General features: G+C 36.9%; 2 protein-coding genes across 2 annotated transcripts; both read right to left on the bottom strand.

Annotated features, from left to right (window-relative positions):
* Window positions 1–5,837: 5,837 nt before the first annotated feature.
* On the bottom strand, window positions 5,838–7,156 carry nhp2 (NHP2 ribonucleoprotein homolog (yeast)). The gene is made up of 4 exons (XM_082140925.1): window positions 6,895–7,156; window positions 6,670–6,739; window positions 6,465–6,570; window positions 5,838–6,379 (listed from the first exon to the last, which is right to left on the bottom strand). The coding sequence occupies exons 1-4, from the start codon at window positions 7,043–7,045 to the stop codon at window positions 6,254–6,256; spliced, it is 453 nt and encodes a 150-aa protein (XP_081997051.1). The 5' UTR covers window positions 7,046–7,156; the 3' UTR covers window positions 5,838–6,253.
* A 54-nt stretch (window positions 7,157–7,210) lies between these two features.
* Window positions 7,211–12,238, bottom strand: grpel2 (GrpE-like 2, mitochondrial). The gene is made up of 4 exons (XM_082140919.1): window positions 12,087–12,238; window positions 9,206–9,365; window positions 8,682–8,763; window positions 7,211–8,596 (listed from the first exon to the last, which is right to left on the bottom strand). The coding sequence occupies exons 1-4, from the start codon at window positions 12,161–12,163 to the stop codon at window positions 8,262–8,264; spliced, it is 654 nt and encodes a 217-aa protein (XP_081997045.1). The 5' UTR covers window positions 12,164–12,238; the 3' UTR covers window positions 7,211–8,261.
* Window positions 12,239–12,373: the final 135 nt, after the last annotated feature.

Genomic DNA, 12,373 nt, shown 5'->3' with positions numbered 1-12,373 from the left:
TCTTTAGAGAGAGGGGAAGGAGATGATGGGCCACACAAGAACATGCGCAGAACTAGAGTTACACAGACAGCAGTGAGTTCGACGTGATGATTTATAGGAACAATGTAAGACATGAACCGGTATAGCTGGCAGGGTAAAGTAGGGTCAATGGGTGAGAGGTGAGGGGGTGTCGAGGTGGCGCGTGCTGCTGTTCCAGAGGGGACGGCAGGCGGCAGGTGCATTGTTGATACCCTAAACATGTGCAAGGACAGTGCCAAGCCCTGGAAAAGACATTTCGGCTAAGATACTGAGAAAAGTAGATGAGCCAGAACCTGCATCCTCCTGCATATCCACCTCAAACAGCCAACTTGGTACGTTAAACATGTCAACAGAGAAATGGTTAGGGGGGAAAAAAAGAAAAAGTGTGAAGATATGAGTGGGAGATAAAGAAAAACACGAAATGATAGACAAGTGTGTGGAAGAAAACCAACTGTAGATTGTTTTTCTCCATCCTCCAATTGCTGTCTTACAATGAAAGTGCCTTTTTTCTATGAAGAGTAATAGCTTGACATTGAGGCAAGTGTCAAAGTAACCAAAACGCAAATTGTACCCTACAATGCTAGTGTGTTGTGGGTAGTTGCAAACACATGCTACATGCTACAGGGTGGTTGCTACATGGTTTAAAGGGATAGTTTCCCCCAAAATGAAAATGAAAACAACCCGTATGAGTTTATTTTTTTCTGCTGAACATAAAAGAAGATATTTTGAAGAATGTTGGGAACCAGTTGACGGTAGCCATTGACTTTCCATATTAGGAAAAAAAAAATACTATGGAAGTCAATGGGGTCCAAATGTCTTGTTACCAACATTCTTCAAAATATAAAAGAAACTCATACAGGTTTGGCACAACATGAGGGTGAGAAAATGATGACAATTTTCATTTTTGGTCAAAAAATGACTAATTAATTTTTAGAGACAAATTAAAATCAGCTATTTCAAACTTTTTTCTTTTTATTTTGCTTGTCTTTTATTGCTTGCTTCTTTTTTTTTTTACTTTTTGTGTGTGTGTGTGTGTGTGTGTGTGTGTGTGTGTGTGTGTGTGTGTGTGTGTGTGTGTGTGTGTGTGTGTGTGTGTGTGTGTGTGTGTGTGTGTGTGTGTGTGTGTGTGTGTGTGTTTTCAGTAGGGTGCTTATTTTTGTACGTTTCTTTGTATTATTTTATTTTATTGTCAACCATGATGTAAATACTCTCCTCAGCAACACGCAGATTTTGAGGTATTGAGTAAATGAGTTGTTTTGTGCTAAATTTTAATATTGCTTGTTCAAACAGCAATAGTGATGCTTACCTTAGCAAGAACACCTAACTAGTGATGGTACAATGCAGGCAAACAATATCACATATCTATGACTAAAATAATTAATTATAATAACTAGTAATAATAACTTGTTTTTCCATTCCTTCAGTTTGTTGGTCCTCCATCGCCCATATAACACATTGACCACACTTTGAAGTGTGTACACTAAAACATGGCTGAACTTTAAGGCTTGTTTGGTAAACTCATGGCATTGGCTATGTCACCATGCCCCTGGACACAGGTGACTCACGTCAGACCCCATCCCGCTGTTGGGAGTAAATAGACGAACACGTGGCCTGGAATGTGATGTACAGGAAGGACATTTGAACGCCCTTGTCACATTAATGCACAGTTTCTGTTCCACCCAGCTTTTCATCCATTAAGAACAAAAATGCAGTTTATTAGCCCAGTGGTTCCCAACCCTTGTCCTGGAGTAGGCCTACTTTTTTGATATCTCTCTAATCTGACTGAGGTCTTGAGTCTTTACAAACGATCCGATAATCAGGTGTGTTTGATTAGGAAGACATCTTAACCAAAGCCACTTGAAGGCAAGCCTGCAAGGTTGGCAAACAAAAAAAGAAAAAAAAAGAAAGCATAACACCTGCTAATGTTGTGGTAAGCAGTGAAGGAGACCAGAGGCTGTTTTTTTATGGATGTCAATAGAGGAGAGTCTTCACTACACTGAATAAACTGCTTTTGTGGGAAAACGGCTTATCATTTAATGAATCGACGGCCTATCGGCTCATCTTCAACATGTTTGCTCTTAAACATTCGTTTTGGATTGATCTATTTTTAGAGTTTCCACCGAACAAATGTTGTTTTATAAGAGAAGTCACTGACAATTGCACTTCTCATTCATTTCGGGCAAATTCCAATCGGAAGTGAAGTCCCTATGCCCCACTCATTCCGAAGGGAAGAGCCCTTGAAGTGGGGACTTTGGAGGGAGCAGGACACTTGTCTGTCATAACAAAGCCGTTTGGAACGCACTTTAGCAATGAAAGACCACATAATTTCCTCTAGGTTCACGTGGATTGGTACCACTACAAAGCTAGGCAGCGACAACAGGAATATTTTATTATTATACACAAATATATAAAAATGATAACAAATATATATGCTTTATATGTGTTTGTGTTTGTGTTCCCGATCTGCTCTTAACTTTTGAAGTTAAGCATTAAATATAAATCATTAAAAACGTATCTTATAAACTTAAAGGAACACTCCACCGTTTTTTGAAATAGGGCTTATTCACTTTCTTTCCTACATTTAGATAAGTGGGCAAATGCATTTTTGTCTCAGTGCATGCATTGTTTTAGTTTGACAGGGTCTGCGCTAGCTTAGCTTAGCACAATGAATGGAATCCTCTGTTGCCAGCTAGCATGTCCTGAGTAAAAGTGATATAACATTTTTTAAAAACCCACCTAATTACTTCTTGTGGCCTGCGTATTCACAACAAGTACAAATAGTGATGCAGATTAACACTAGGCGATTTCCTAGGCAGATATTGACTTATATATTAAGGACTATATTAGGGCGAAGCACTGCTACTTGGGCATGATATCTCTGCGCCCAAGTAGCAGTGCTTCACCTGTGCTTCCCCCTAATATAGTCCCAAGTCAATATCTGCATAGGAAATCGTCTAGTGTTAATCTGCATCGCTATTTGTACTTGTTGTGAATACGCAGGCCACAAGAAGTAATTAGGTGGGTTTTTTTTTTTATATCACTTTTACTCTGGACATGCTAGCTGGCAACAAAGGATTCCATTCATTATGCTAAGCTAAGCTAGCGCCGACCCTGTCAAACTAAAACAATGCATGCACTGAGACAAAAATGCATTTGCCCACCTATCTAAATGTGGGAAAGAAGGTGAATAAGCCCTTTTTCAAAAAACGGTGGAGTGTTCCTTTAATATGAAATGCATGACATGGGTGATATATATCATGGTAATGATGTGGGTGATAAATGGATTATATATATCACAACAAAACAAAACACCTTGAGCCCCGCCCATTTTCAGTGCTCCGCTCTTTGTATTCTGTCATCCGGTTTGTATTTCCACAGCATGAAGGTAAGATCTTACGGATTTATGACTGAACCGCTCGTTTTAAAATCTTCCCGGTCTACTGACATTTATGACATCCGCTTCAAACATTACAATGCTCTATAAGTAAATTCAGTTGTTCACTTTTGTTTGGAACGCTCCTACAAATAACGTCCCCTTCCGCGAAGTGCCCTTCCAGGGTGCAAAAACGTTGTTTGCTATTCGCCCTTCTATGGTAACCTATTCGCAAACAGTGATTGACTGTCATACAACTCTGAACGAAATTCAATGACGTCAAGACTGTAATGTGATTGGTTATGAAGGCACACGTGATCCAAGTTAGCCATTACGCTTTTTCCAATGGTAGAGCTACGGACCCTCATACCTCCCACGACCATCTCTGTCTTAACTGTGCAGTGCTGGGGTTAGTTAGCCAATACCACTGCATTAGCCAATGCCTGTGTCCGGTTTCACAAATGTATTAGAATGAGCTCACCAATGGGGCATCAAAAGACCAAACATCCAAACAGAATTCCTTTGCATTTCCCATATAGACTGTGTCAGAAAAATGTCAGTATTGTTTTTCATTGTTGTTCTTCCATGTATAGTAGGCTACCTCCTCAGATCTGGTGGACTAACTGTGGTCTTGGTCCCTCAAGAGATAAGAAAATCGTGTGTAATCCAATACAGTGATGAAATGTGAAGCAAAAGAAATTGTATTATCCACGTCTTCCATGCTTGCTGCCTTTATATGCCAGCAGTCTTAAGTGTCAGCCGCCCTGTTCTCTGGTTTTGGCAAATGGATGGACTGAAACCCCTCTCTTGTGCTTATATACATGATTTGGGAGTAAAATGTGCCAAAAAAACAACAAACACCATGGGAGTAATAGCATTTCGGTATTAAATATTTAAGATGTCAACACAGACTAAACAAGCACCAGGAATCTGGGCCTAGTGAAACGAAAGAGATCCACAGTGAAGTCTGTTTATCAGTTTCAACACCTAACAGACACTGTGTTGCCTCACCAAACAAAGAGGCCCTACTCTACTTATGGCCATATTCTGTTTCAGTCATGAGCTTTAAGTAAATATATGAGAATGATGAGTGACATTTTTTAAGTTTTGATACAAAATACAGCATATATCCTGTACAGTGAACTTCAGAGAGCAGTGTAAGTGTGTTCAGGCTTGATGGCGTAACCTCTCTAACGGAACGGAAGGAGTTTCTGGAAGGCCAATACTGCCACCATGTGGACATGCACATGGCCGTTGCTAGAACCACTGTTGCGTGCACGGCATGTGCTGATTTTACTGTAGCGTTACTGGGACTGGGTCAACGTATTTTGTTGATCCTGTAACATTACTGACCACCCTAACCGTATCCATAAACCCATAAGTTATCCCTAAAATCAGAGGGAAATGATGAATAACACTGATGTAAAAGCACTTAACCCTGGTTTGTCAGCTGCAAACTTGTTCCTCAAATCTGATTAGTTGATTGATTGGAAAGAAGTCGTCCGTAACACAGATCCTGATTTCATCAAGTACATGTTCCTGGATCAACATCTTTGTTAATCCTGGAACAACACATCAACAAAGATGTTGATCCAGTAACGTGTTGTACTTTGTTGTACATGTTGTGAAATCAGGTTCTGTGTTACAGACGACTTCTTTATACTTTGGTTTCTCAAACTGTCTGTCCATTTAACTTACTTTATGTACTTGTTGGGGAGTTTATTCTAGTTCTTAAGGGGAAAGCAATGCCTCTACAAAACAGAGTAGACATAATATGTATAATGCAGTATACATTGTCCAAAATAAATCAATTCAATTAACTTTTGAACGCATCAAGTGTAGCATGATTTGTTTCTAAGTATTTTTAAATATTTCTCTTCCTGCAAATCTTTGTCATTCCGTACTCAAGTGTATGTTACATTTGTAACATATACCTTTTTGCTGAGATTATACAGAATGATATATGAAATATGCATCAGCACCATGTCATCTACTGTTTGGAAAAAAGGCACTGCTATTACATAGCAGACTTTCTGTAATTAAAAATATGCAAATCTGGATAAAAAAAAAAAAATGCTACTTAATGTTTCATTGTGATATCAACCAAACAAGTTTATGATAATTTAAGTGAATGCGTGTATAGGTGGGAATAACATAAGGCCGATAAATCAGATGTATTCAACCAGAATGCATATGTATGGCATTTTATGATTTCATATTGATGATTCTTCCAAGTTACCCAGGTGAAAAAGATACTGTTAAATGTATTAAAAATGCATTAAAGTAAATTTGTATTATATTAAAAACATACTCAAGTACATTTTTTATAAATTTAATAGTACGCCTTTTTGGCAGCATTGTATTTTAAAATTAAACACCATCATGTTACAATGCAAAAGTATAAATGTTAAATTAGTACTTATCCAATAAAACAGATGAGAAAAAAAACTGTACCAAAAAAAGAAGTTTATTTCGACATCTCTTGGAGCTCTCTGAGGTCCACTGCCCCAAAATCAAATCAATCAAGCAGTTCTGAAAAACTTAAAAAACAAAATCCAATCAATACAGAATGCATTACAAAGATCAACAGTAAAACATTGAGTAAAACAACAGGCTGAATATTAAGCTCCATCCACTGTCAGATGACATGAACCGAAGCTACCTTTAAACAACATTGTATTAACGGTATTATACATTTTTGCTCCTTTCCACAAATGAAGAAGTCCACAAAGAAGAAAACTATCCAGAACTGGGTTTCAGACGCACTGGTGAACACTAACACCATGCAAAATCACCCAAAACAACCATCCCAAATTGTTTTTTTATTTTCATTTTTAATAGAATGATTGAATATACATGTCCTCAGATTGGTTTGGGCAGAGATGTGACTTCCTCCAGACACTCATCATAGGCTTCTTTATAATCATCATGCGGTTTGACCATGATAACACAGGTGGGCCGTTTGGATCCAGCTGACGAGCCCAAATCCTGCAGAAAGAGGAAACTCATGAGTATTGTAACTGTTCATTAAATTTGATTTGGAGAGGCAAACATAATACACTCCTAAACTTACAACTTTAGATGGAACATAAGCATAAGCCAGGTTTCGGTCTTCACACATGATTGGTAAGTGGCAATACACCTCGATGGGAAGAGTGTCTCCAGCAAATATCACAATACTAAAAGATGACAGAAAAGAGTGTTAAAATAATAAACACGTGGACTGCTCAACAAGTGACCATTATACTAAAACATGAGGACAATGAACCGCATCTTACCCAGTCTCCCCTTTGTTGATAAACTTCTGTACCTCTTTCACTCCTCGTCGAATCTGTTTGACTTTAGCAGCTGTGAAAAACAACGAATAACATTTATAATGAATAACTGACTGGAACCACGTGCCGGTGTCTTAAACATTAAAACTATACAAACATATTTAGTATACTTTTATTCAGATTTAAAGGAATTATAGTTAACGATTATCGTGTGAAAAAAAATGTTACCTTTCTTGACGCATTTGTAGAGCTTTTTGCTTAGTTTACGCGATGCAAGCGGGTTTGCGATGGGGTTTATATTAGCTATTAATTCTTGGTATGATTTTTCTGTTCCCCCGGTCTCCTCCTCGACGGTTTTCTCCTTCTTTACCTTCGTCATTTTTCGAAATATGGGAAAGTTATTACTAAGAGATAAATTTTGTGTAGCAGGACAAACACACGTGCAGTAACTCTGAACGTATTTCCGGTGTTTTTCACCACACGAGTCTTTCAGCGGCATTTACTGTGAGTTCTGTTTGGAAACACTGACACCTAGTGCACAGAATGAACAAAAGATGAGATTTTATTCAGTCAAGAAGATCTCTACTTCGCACACATACACTCAAAAATAATCGTTTTCAACATTTACAAAGATTACATCTGTAAAAACCTCATTTTAAACGAAAATGTAAATAGCTTACAGTTGTTCTTCTCAGTTACCAAAAGTAGTAAACTAGCAGGGCAAAATATTACAAACAAAATAAATACATATAAATATTTTTTTTTGTTAACGTTATCTCCCAAACAACATTGTTCAATTCCATTTTGGACATATACATCTCAAGTGCATTTCTCCTCTCTAAAAGAGAAAAACTTCTAACATTTATTTTTGGGTAATGACGGCATATAGCACATACTTAAAACATTCAACAGCCAATAACTTTCTGGGAAGATTACAATAATGTTCTATATGTTAACATTAGTTAACATGAACTTACCAACACTTTTAATGCATTCATTAATATTAAGTCAACATTAAAATGATACATTATGAACTGATATGATGTAGAATGAATAGTATATTTTTAAATGAACATTAACCAAGATCAATAAATGCTGTAAACATGACTGTTCATTGTTAATTAATGAAACTACATCATTAACTACTGTTAAGCATATAGAACCTTACAAAGTGTTAGTAACTTTCCAATTTAAGTCATAACTGCTTTTCCCCTCAAGATCCGAAATTATTAATCACTTACAGAAACCACCATGACAAGGGTGTAAAGTGCATTTTTCCGAGTCAATTTAACACCATGATTCTTATTATACTGTCTTTAACACACACAAAAACAATAATGAATCTTTCCAGACATTAAATGGGCATTGGACAAACTGTAAATCTGGGTTCAAAATAAAACAAACTAAAACACAAATAACACAGCCTAATTTATCTGTGTAGGGTTACAAGTTAGAAAAACAAAAAGAAACATTTACAAATATATATAAATAACCATTACTTCAAAAAGTAAGTCAAATGTGTAGTTGTCTAGAGATGCAAGAACATATGAAGAGTGTAAGAAAATAAAGCAAGAGAGGACTGAACCAATGGCCTGTCACTGCTCCTGTGTCTTCACAGCAATACCCACATGGGCATGGCGAATGGTACGTCCATGTAGCATGTAACCATCTTGCTTGACCACAGCTATGGAGCCGGGCTCCACTCCCTCTGCTGGAGTATGACAGACGATTTCATGCTGATAAGGGTCATAGGTGGCTCCCACGGGGCTCATCTTCTCCAGTCCATGTTTGGTGAAGACGTCCTGCAGCCGGCCTTGTATGTGTGCCATGTATTGCGTCAGCTGCTGCACTCCATCTCTCTCCTCAACTTCTGCGCTCTTCTCTATCAGGTCTGCAACCTCCACAATGTCACGGCAGAAACTCTGTATCCCTGCAGGAGGAACGTCACGTTTAATGCAAAAAAAGCAATGTCAACACCTATAAGCAATATGTGTAGATAAATTAAAGTAAGTTACCAAATTGTTTGGCGTCCTCAACAAATTTCTGTGTTCTTCTTCTAACATTGTCCGAGTCAGCCAGGGCTCGTTTGTATCTCTCCTTTGAAAAGTACAAAGAGTTTGATTAACAATTACCAAAAGCAAAAATGGAAAAACAACAAAACTGCAGATACAAGGTTGATTAAACCTGATGGGTAACATAATGCAGATAGGCTTATACAATTTATTTATAGCAATTAGAGTTCATTTAGTTTTTTTTAAAAAGGACGAAAAATGTTTGTCAACAACCTTTTTTTTTCCACGACTAAGACGAGATGACACCAACGTCATTAAACGATAACTGTGACTATATCAACATGCAATATCACTGACAAAAAAAAAAGACGAGACTAAAACGTAGTTAAAAAAGAGGCTCATTTTTGCGGTTTCCAGATGTCGAGTTTCAATCCCCCAATCAAACATGTTCTGTTCAATACAACAGCTGATAATTATCCATATACAAACAGTACTTGACTGAATTAAATAAAACTATGTGAATTTACCGTGAGGTCAAGAACCTGCTCTTCCAGTTTTCTGGTTCTCATCTCCAACGTCCGGACATGTGTCACAGAGTGATTGTGGTCGTCATCTCCATCGTCACCATGGGAGTCGTCACCAGCACTACGCTGTTCTGCCGCAGTGCTGAAGAGGTCTACAACGGACCTGGAGGAAAGAAAATTGCTGAGCATTATCACTGTATCAGAATGAAAATTGTATTTTATATTAGGCGGCTTCTAAAACCTGTAAATCAACCTCTTTTTAAGTTAAAGGACTATGGCATTCAGCATTATGCTGAACACAATACTGCAATGCTTATAACGTTTCTTTGTTTCTTCTTCTGCATAGAGATCTGATTGGCAAATTAATATTACACGAAACAACAAATACATTTTTTATTTGACCCCAAAATGTGTTACATTGTAAAACTTTAACCCTAAACACAGTGTTCTCTATGGTAGGATACAATGGGGGTAAAAGGCAACTTGGATAATTGTTTTCCCTAAAACACTACACAGCACCGGTAATGCCACAATAAATAGTTTGGCATAAGTGGAGAGGAATGGATTTTAAGTGATGGATGTAAAAACATGTCACAATGGAGAAAAACAGAGCTCCACACAAGACATTTGGGGTAGAAAATAGGTAACGTAGCCAGTAGCCACGAATTATGGATTCACTCCCATGACTTAATTCTTAGCCACATGACATGATTTAATAATCAATAAATTCCCACGTTATAGTTCAAAAGTGGCCATGTTGCACTAATACCAGCCCCCAAATATATATATATATATATATATATATATATATATATATATATATATATATATATATATATATATATATATATATCAGGGTTCTTGCAGGTTTCAGCAAGTCAAATTTAAGACCTTTTTAAGACATTTTAAGACCATAAAGTTTGAAATTTAAGACCTACACGACGCATTGCCAAAAAAAAATTCAAATCAAAGAATTCATTTTATTTCAATGAATTAAGTAATTGAAAAAACATTAATTTAATTTACAGATAAAACAATCACATTAGTAACCTTCCACACCCAACAACGTGTGTCAGAATCAGATATAGGCCTATATATTTTTTTTTTTAAGAAAATTGTACTATGCATATTATACTGTAAAAAACACATAATTAGTTGATTTTAGTTGATCATAACTAGAGATGAAATGGCATGAACATTTCATTTCAATGATTATTGTGACAAAAATGACCACGGTTATCACAGAATCCTGTTCAAAAAGTACTAATACTACACAATGTCAAAAACCAGCAAATAACAAATAAAATTAGCATCAATATGCACTTTTTTTTTACATAAACATTAAAATAATACCATTAAAAATGATAGCCAGATTTTAAAAGTGTCTTGCAACATGTTATATACTAACATGTACAAGTTCAAATAAAGTTTTGACAAAAAAGTTTCTTTATAAAAAGATAAACCTCACATATTTCAGACTTTAAATCATTTTTATATAAAAAAAAAAATTACTGACATTTACAATGCACTTTAGCTTATCTTTTATTATTAATAGTAAAATTCGGTCGGATTTTCCCGTGGCGTCTGTCGTTGCTATGCAACCGTGGAAGTTTTAGTGGCTAATGGATTTCCACCGGCGAGAAACGCTTGCTGTAGCTCTGCTTCAAGATTTATTTACGGAGAAGAGAAAAACACCCGTATTATTTGGGTGCACCCGCATCCTTCCAGTTGAGTGAGCTTTCAATGTTGTTACGGAAAGGGGCGAAGCTGATTGGTTGGTTCTTGTCACATGACCTGCGGTGCGTTTGCGGCATTCTGAAGAGTTGAGATTTTTCAATTATTATGAGCGCGCGCGCCTACATTTGAACGAACTTGAGCGCGCAAAAGATGCGATATGTGAACGGCCTGTTGGCGAGACCTTTTTTAGACCTGACTAAATGAAATTTAAGACCACGGATGAAAATCTGGCTGTTTTTAAGACATTTTAAGGCCTTAAATTTAAAGTTCAGAATTTTAGACTTTTTAAGACTTTTTAAGACCCCGCGGGAACCCTGATATATATATAAACTGTTTCTTTCAATCGTCAGTTGTATCAATCGTTTATTTCAAAGGTTTATTTTAAGTTATTTAATATTTTTATTTGACCAAAAACTGTTAAATAAATATGAAATATTAAAAGCATAATTTATGTGGGTTCAATTTGATCCAAAAGATCAGATGTGGCTGAAGTTTCTTGAGACAAAAGAGAGTTACGTTGGCATGTGTCGCGAACAAAGAGAATCCAACGGAATGCAATAAGCAACAATCATCATTACGAGTAATTACACGTTCACTCCGTTTAACATGCAAGTTAACGTTATAGTAAATGAGCCGTATGATTGATAACTACACTAAGTTACATGAAAACACTAAACAAACTGAAATATTGAAAACCCATTAAGAGTCTTGCCGGTGTAACTTACTAATTTTGACACTGTTGCAATAGCTAACGTTACAGATTGTAATAGCTTTGTTACATTTCATTTCCCGTTAGAAGGACAAAACGTTTTAAAGAAAGCCACATATGTGATATTAAAGGTGCCAGATGTGACTGATGGGGTATTCTCGCTATGCTAAACAACTTGAAAACGAAACTACGGAACTAGAAATGGTCGACGTGTTCGTCATTTCTGAACAAATTTAAACTCGTCTGGGTTGTAAGTTATATTTAACGGTTACATTGAGGTTTGCGTCTCGCTGAACCGTTAACTCACTCGTTAGCCTTAGCAGCGACGCTTCCCCACAACACTTTAAACGGTTAGATTGACGATAACATGAGCAAAACCCTCTTTTTCTCGCATTATTTGCACATTTATCTAAATATTACTCTAAATGTCATGTTTACCTGGTGACCGCACTTGGTGTCAGCCTGCACAAATCGATTGGATATCTTCTCGTTGCGGTTAGAAAGCGCACGGCCATTTCCTCAGTCTCGTATGTGGGTGGTCGGGACGTGCGCGCGTGACCTGCTCGACGAGTCACTGTTCAGAATCAGCGAGTCGATTCACTAAAACAACTCTGAATCTCGCTCTACTGGTTCTGCAAAAAAAAAAAAAAAGTGAAATCCTACGTCTACGGTAATGTATCTTCTATTGTAAATCCATTAAATCAGACAGGTGTTGTTGTTTTTCT

Source organism: Leuciscus leuciscus, assembly GCF_965113295.1.
Source record: "Leuciscus leuciscus genome assembly, chromosome: 16".
Classification (NCBI taxonomy): Eukaryota; Metazoa; Chordata; class Actinopteri; order Cypriniformes; family Leuciscidae; genus Leuciscus; species Leuciscus leuciscus.
This window is presented reverse-complemented; position numbering and strand designations above follow the sequence as displayed.

Coding starts and splice junctions, on each gene's coding strand:
- nhp2 (XM_082140925.1), bottom strand. CDS start 7,045: ATGACGAAGGTAAAGAAGGAGAAAACCGTCGAGGAGGAGACCGGGGGA. Junction 6,740..6,894: donor CTACAAATGCGTCAAGAAAG/GTAACATTTTTT, acceptor TGTTTTTCACAG/CTGCTAAAGTCAAACAGATT. Junction 6,380..6,464: donor CTTATGTTCCATCTAAAGTT/GTAAGTTTAGGA, acceptor CTCTTTCTGCAG/GATTTGGGCTCGTCAGCTGG.
- grpel2 (XM_082140919.1), bottom strand. CDS start 12,163: ATGGCCGTGCGCTTTCTAACCGCAACGAGAAGATATCCAATCGATTTG. Junction 8,764..9,205: donor AGCAGGTTCTTGACCTCACG/GTAAATTCACAT, acceptor TACTTTTCAAAG/GAGAGATACAAACGAGCCCT. Junction 8,597..8,681: donor TGAGGACGCCAAACAATTTG/GTAACTTACTTT, acceptor TTCCTCCTGCAG/GGATACAGAGTTTCTGCCGT.